Below are 6,993 nucleotides of genomic sequence, written 5' to 3' on the forward strand. Positions count from 1 at the left end.
GCCACCTGATGTCTGTTTCAAGATATAACCTTTAAAAATTTTGTCAATTTAATTTATGCTGTGAGCAAATACGAAGAATAATAATAGAATATGAATCAATCAAACTAACCTTTCAGACGTAGAACAAATTAGAACTAATTTTGCGAAAAAAATAGCTCGATAAGTTGAATTTAAGAAACGCGAAAACACGTTCTTCCACCTCCAAACTTTATGAACTTATAATGTTATAATGTACCAAACGCGTCTCAGGCCTGTCGCAAAATTGCGGTAGCTACTGCACGAAGCACTGATGACGTAGGCAAATTCAATCAGAAGCATCAAATTAGATTTCTGCGACGGTTCGCGGCAAATGTTTCGTAATTTAACCAATCGCGTGGCTAGTTTCATCCCCGTTTCACATAATTGAATTTCTGTGCGTTTTTGCTTCGTGAGAGTTCCATCGCCTGATCACAACTCATATATATATATATATATATATGTATGTATAGGTACAAACAGAAATCGGCATGTGTATGAATGCGTGTACTAATTTTATAGCAACTTTCAAAGCCATATTTGATAGTCGTAGGAGAAGCAAGCATGTGGCAACTTACAGTATTTATTGTAACTGTACCTTGTGCATAAAACGTAAATCTTAATAAACAAAACTCTTCCTAGTAATTTTTCAGCCCGGAAGCCTCCAGCTTATACATACTAAACCGGAACCGTAGATACTGTGTATGTTTAAAGATTCATATTTAAATGTCAAGGATACCAATTATATAAAAAAATGGAAGAGAAGATTACATTATATTACGTTACGTATCCTTTGAAACCAGTAAACAACGATATTCCTACAAGTATACAACAACGATTAAGTACATTTGAACAGAAACATTACTACAATTTACATATCATAGCCACTTACACGGTAATAGCACGAAATGTATGACATTGAATCACTATTAATGTCTACTAATAGAAGGTTCGCAATATTTCAAAAGAACATTGAATTAATCATCAGGAATCATTTTTCTTACTTCATTATTAGGTAACGATTTAGCATACTGTCATTTTTCTGTGTAGGTATATGTTATTACTGAGAATGTCCGTCATTAGTGAATGTTAGGATGCACCTGTGCATGCCGACATTCACCAATTTTGTTGGTGCAAGTCCGAAATTATATAATTAAACTTTTTGAATGAATTCTGTTACACATCAACGCTATTCTGTAAATCTTAGATACAACGATTAACAAATTATGCGAATTATTGTTGGGAAAAGCCGCCTTACAGATATTGAATATAAGGCGATAAGGATATTTGTAATTGTACACCATAATAAAGCACCAAGTAACGCAAGTCGAATTACGAATAGTCGTAATTTAGGTCATAATGGAGATTAACCAAGTCGCCGTGGTGTATGATCATTTTAACCGGTGTATGACCGAAATCGTTATTAAAAGAATAATAACCGACATTCCCAATTAATTTGGTGGTTGTTTACACAAACCAGTGCGCTTCGGGCATTTATGGTAACATAACCGAATAGTTAAGGATGTGGTATATTCTAGTTTTAGGGAAACGCGAAGCTTAGCTCAGGATAGGAAAGAGTGCAGGTGCGTGGTCAACCAGTCTTAGGACTGACGACCTTATGATGATCATATGCATATTAGATGGGTATCAAATTATTTAGCCCGGAAGTATTTTGACTACTTTTTTTATCAAATCTTAAAAAAGTCTCTACTGACTCAGCGAATGTTCTTACATTATATAAAAAGAGTTTTATTTTGTCAACATGTTAAAAGGGTGATTCTGTATGAATGGTAGGCAGGTATCGAGGGTTGTTATTTAGACGCCTGTGTGTGTGTGATTGTAAAAGAATTGAGGAAGGAAAAACACAATAAACCATGTGGTGGAGGATATTACATTAAAAAACTCTCCCAAACAGAGCTGGCAACAGGTGTCCACCGTACAACCTTCGTATTTCGGAAATCACTCTCCGGAAATTTACCTGCTTCCCACATGCCCTCAAGATTTTCAATAATTTTAGCATAATCCCTACTAATTCATGTCGGGATTTTTAAATAAACTTATAATTTACTACCATTATTTCTACATACGGTTTACCTTCCCTAACTGATTATAGGATTTGTAAACTTTTTTGATAATCCTATTAATTGTTAAAAAGCATTTTCACAAATCTTTTTCCTACAAACTTATAATTTTTTCACTGTTACCTCTCCAATATATGAGCATTATTTTCCTTGTTTTTATATTAAATTTTAATTTAGTTAAAATAAAAACTTCGTAACTTTCGAAACTTTAAATAAATTGTACATACAAGTACGTTTAAAAATGAAACTTTTGTGTTACGAAAACGTACAACAAGAGCCATCTATTGGGTTTTATATCAAAAGAAAACTCCTACAAATTAAAATTTCTATAAAGAAGACAGCATATGTATGTAATTCATACTGAAGTCATAACTCTTTCTAAAAGATGTCGCTCATGTACGTAAATATATAAAATTTGAAAAAGTAATTAAGGTAACGCATATAAGCGTATCCGTTAATAAATGCTACAAAATAGTCACATGGCATTTTGTAAACAAAAGGATAATAGCATAATACGAATTAAATAAATATAAAGGACTTACATTAGATGCCGACTGCGGACTACCCATCAAAATGGCAAACTTATATACTTATTGATGAACACTGAAACAAAATAAAAATATATAATGCAACAGATTGAATTATAAAACAAAATAATGTTTATAAAAGTTTATACATAGCACAAAAACTATACTTTAAAACTATGTTGTGTAGGTATAGGTTCATATATATAATAAAACACAACAGAAAACGCTTAATACATCATTGTGTTTTATATTAATTTAAATAAAAGTATCATTTTGTTCTGTATTCACAGTTAAATGACAAGGATGATGTCGCAGTATTTTTCAAAAATTATTTATTGACCAAGGTCATAGTAGATGCAAAAGTGCCCACCTATATATGTATATACATGTTTTTTTATTTAATCTGCAATCAATGTTGGCTTAAGCCCAATGATAACTCAACTTCAACGTTCAATCATTCCAATGATTACATACTTGTGCTCATTATTCTCACAAACATTTTTTATTATCAAGTACGTCAAGAGTTTTATTTCCCTTTTATCACTCGTCAATGAGTGACAACAGCCGTGTTCCCATTTTCAAAGCTTTAGACAACTTATCATGTTAATTTGTCTGGATTTGCGAAGTCAAATACGAATTGTATAATAAAATTGACTGCCAAATTCGAATGAGAAACACGCGAACTGCGTATGCTCAGTGCGAGAACTTGGTGCTGTCGGCCACAATGTGGGTAATGCCACCACCCGGCGTCGTTGACTTCCACGGAATCAAGCGCACTACGTTCAAAACTCGAAAAGTATCGCGAATGTGAGTTCTCGCCTGAAACGGTGCGGTATTGCATCAGCCAGAAAAACATGAGTAACTTGGCTGGTTCTTCGTCTAGGGGGTTGGTGGTCCCTTTACAAGAATCCATCGAAGTCGAAGACACCAAGTTTTTATGGGTTTTTGGGTACGGGTCCCTTTGCTGGAACCCTGGCTTCACATTCGACAAAGCTGTTGCCGGCTGCATAAGGGGGTTTTCTAGAAGATTTTGGCAGGGAAACAGCACTCATCGAGGCACCGAACAGCAGGTCGGTTTGTAAAAACTTTTTATCACGTTTGTCCTAATTTTACATTGTTAAAAATAGTTAATGTCAATGACTTTGAAACAGTTATTCGTCGTAAACCCATTTCTTTGTTACTTTCTTTGCGCTTCAAATTAGTCGCGTCATTATATTGTTCATTAAATTTTCTTTGAAAATTAGAGCTTTTACTTAAGCATTCAGTAAACAAGATAGGTAAATATTTTTCAATCGAAAATATTTATGCAAAAATGTTATTTGTTTTCTAAGGGGTTTATAATTACGATTAAATAGATAAACCTGATTATTTGTTTTGAAAAATACATTCAAAGTTGATATCAATAGTAACTCTGTATTTTTTTTTTTTGTATTTAACCGTTTTTAAACTTAATACTTTATAAGAGGTAGATATACTGTTACCATTGAGGTTTGCACACAACAGTTTCCCTTGGTGTTAAATTTCGAATACCTATTATTATCCTCTCACAAATGAGAAAACGTGATTTTATTATTCTCTCACAAATGTCTTTGGTTTTTAGGAAAAAAAAAAGGAATTCCTATTATTATTTTTTTGTAACTAAATTGTAAAACATACACAGCTAATTAATATCAACCTTTTATGGTTTACGCTAGGCAACTTTTAATTGTAATTAATTTAAAATATAACTTATTGTTTTACATTTTACACACACGTGTGTCTACCTTTAAACACCTTATTTGCGCAACTTTCTTTAAACATATTGCTGTATCGAATTTTGACTTAAAACGTGCTTTGCATACAACCGAGTTTATAGTGGCTAATTTTAAGCCAATTACCGTAACAAAATTATACTTCCTGAAACGTGAATCAAATAGTTCTATACACTTACGATTAGCTATACTATTTTTAAACATCTGCTGTACATGCCAGACTGATTCAAAAAGTAAATTATCTATTATTTAATCGATAAGGATGTTTTGCAGGTACCTGGTGAAACGTTTTTTAGATAAACGAATAATAAAAGTAACACTTTATAAAGTTTCACAAAATTTTGTTTAAATTTATCAAAGACTGTACTTGTTGTAGTCTTTGTTAATAATGTTAAAATGCCAGATAATAGAATGAAACATTACCAAGCGTTATTTTGTATTATTCGTTTTTTAATTTTGACTGTTATTTTCAATAAATATCATATTGGATTTTCTTTCAGCCTGGTCGAGTAGCAACTTTGGTGGAGGATAACGAGGTAAATACATATCTATATTTTTTAATTCTTCATACTGCTTTGCTCTATTTATTTAAAAATGATCAAGCTGCATATTTTTTTTAATTTAATCAGAGAATTGGAAGGTAATCAAAATAAACTTTTATTACAGCATGATCTAACAGTTGCAGTTTTATTCAAGCCAAATAAATAGATAAATTAAATTATTGGTTTTTACTATGATTCATTCCTGGTTTACAGTTCATTGGTTTCTGTTTGTCAACATTTAAAAAAGAAAAGTGTAAATATTAAACTTGAGTTAAGTAACAACCATAATAAATGATCATTTTCGTGCGTAAATATTGCCAAGTCACCAATGAATTATAATTAAAGTGTATTTCGAAAGCCTGATACCAGTCACAATATTTTTGTTAATTTTGATTATGTTTCATATTCACGAACTCTTTCTTAACGATAAGTGTAATGCTCCGTATCTCGGAAAACATTATTGCTATGCTCTTTTTACTTTTTAAGTAATTCTTTAACTTAACCTATTTATATTTTTTCATTTTAACTAAGCACTTTCTTCATGAATCTATTGTTTTAACAAGAAACAGAATAATTGCGTTTTATTTTATCGGATTTTTTAAAGCCAGATCGCACTATTCTAAAATAAAATTTATTTTTGCACGAGCTGTTTTTATGTACGTACGTACGTACGTACGCCACATACTTTTAAAAATAAAATACTCGAAAGAAAAGACACCATGGGTATATGAAGCTGCTGAAAGCAAGCCAAAACTCCATATTTATGACCAATATTAAAGGAAATTGTGATAAATAAAGACTGCTGGTTGTTACATATATTAAGTAGTTAATTTTATGTCTGTTTGAAATAATACTATCTTACTATCTATGTACTCAAAATCTTTGTTTCTAAATAAGCATCAATGTTCTCATAATTATCTGAACTAAAATCCAAAAGCATCAAGTTTAATGAATTTAAGTATTGTAATACGTAATTGACTTTGATCAATTTTAATTTTAATTAACAATACGTAATTGTACGTTTCAAAATTTATATCAGTCTGATTCGTTTTGTGTGGCCCATTTGTAGAATTATAATAATCTCAGCTAATGTTAATTGCATAAATCATTTCTACTCAAATTGAAAATTCCGAAAAGAATTACTGGCTAATAAACAATAACCTTTAAAGGGTTATGAGGATGTATGTGTTAAGGTTATCATAGTGTAATTTATTAATAAAAGTTTTATTAAACAGTTAATATAAACAATTGGCGGTATATACTAGTACCTACGCCGGATGTTGGCAATTGCACTATATTGAGATATTATTAAATTTTTAATTTATCTAATTTTCTCATTCAAAATTCTACGTGACAGCAGTTTTTAATTTAACTATTCCGAAAGTGTAGTAAATGTAGAAAATATACAATATCCATAACTTCATAACAGTAGCGATACCAGTGCATTATTGTCCTTTAATAAGATTATTTTAGTTCAATGATTTTTTACTTACATAATAGGTAACAGATAGTATATATATTTTAATCTCTGTTATTTATATTATTGCACTGCATATCTACACGATTAAATTTCGAAAAGAGAATTTTATAACTTTATACTCGTATGTCTAATCGTAAGTTCTGTCAACATAACCTTACCCATAATCCATTGCGGCTCAGGCTTCGAAAAATTCACAACTATATTATAGCGACTTTTTCGTTTTATTTTTACTTTTGATAAGACGCACTACTGATTCCGAACATTTAATAATGTTATAGAGACCGTTTTATATCAATATTTTTGTAAAATACTACTTTAATTTAATCAAATTCGCGGACCCTCCGGCGTCGTATGCTATCTATCACGCAGGCACGCCAAGAGAACGATTCGTCAAAATTTCTAAGCCCGCTTAGTTTTACATTCGAGGCATAATTTTTATATTTTATATTCTTTTCAATAAATTGCTATTAAAAGACAAACTGTTAAGAAAAATGATGTCCGTTGCTTATTAAAAAGTTAAATGCGGTAAATATTTTATTACTTGATCTTATTTTGTTAAAAACTAAAGTTACCTGAAGCAATTAATAAATTTAATGA

General features: G+C 30.8%; 1 protein-coding gene across 1 annotated transcript in view; it reads left to right on the forward strand.

The window, feature by feature from the left end:
- Nucleotides 1–3,047: 3,047 nt before the first annotated feature.
- Nucleotides 3,048–6,993, forward strand: part of LOC108740520 (putative glutathione-specific gamma-glutamylcyclotransferase 2) — a 5,193-nt gene continuing 1,247 nt past the window's right edge. The window contains exons 1-2 of the mRNA XM_018474865.2: nt 3,048–3,693; nt 4,875–4,910. Of these exons, the coding sequence (XP_018330367.1) occupies nt 3,478–3,693; nt 4,875–4,910 (252 nt within the window). The 5' untranslated portion in view covers nt 3,048–3,477. The remainder of the gene's footprint in view (nt 3,694–4,874; nt 4,911–6,993) is intronic.

The sequence above is a fragment of the Agrilus planipennis genome, unplaced genomic scaffold, assembly GCF_000699045.2.
Source record: "Agrilus planipennis isolate EAB-ADULT unplaced genomic scaffold, Apla_2.0 scaffold179, whole genome shotgun sequence".
NCBI lineage: Eukaryota > Metazoa > Arthropoda > Insecta > Coleoptera > Buprestidae > Agrilus > Agrilus planipennis.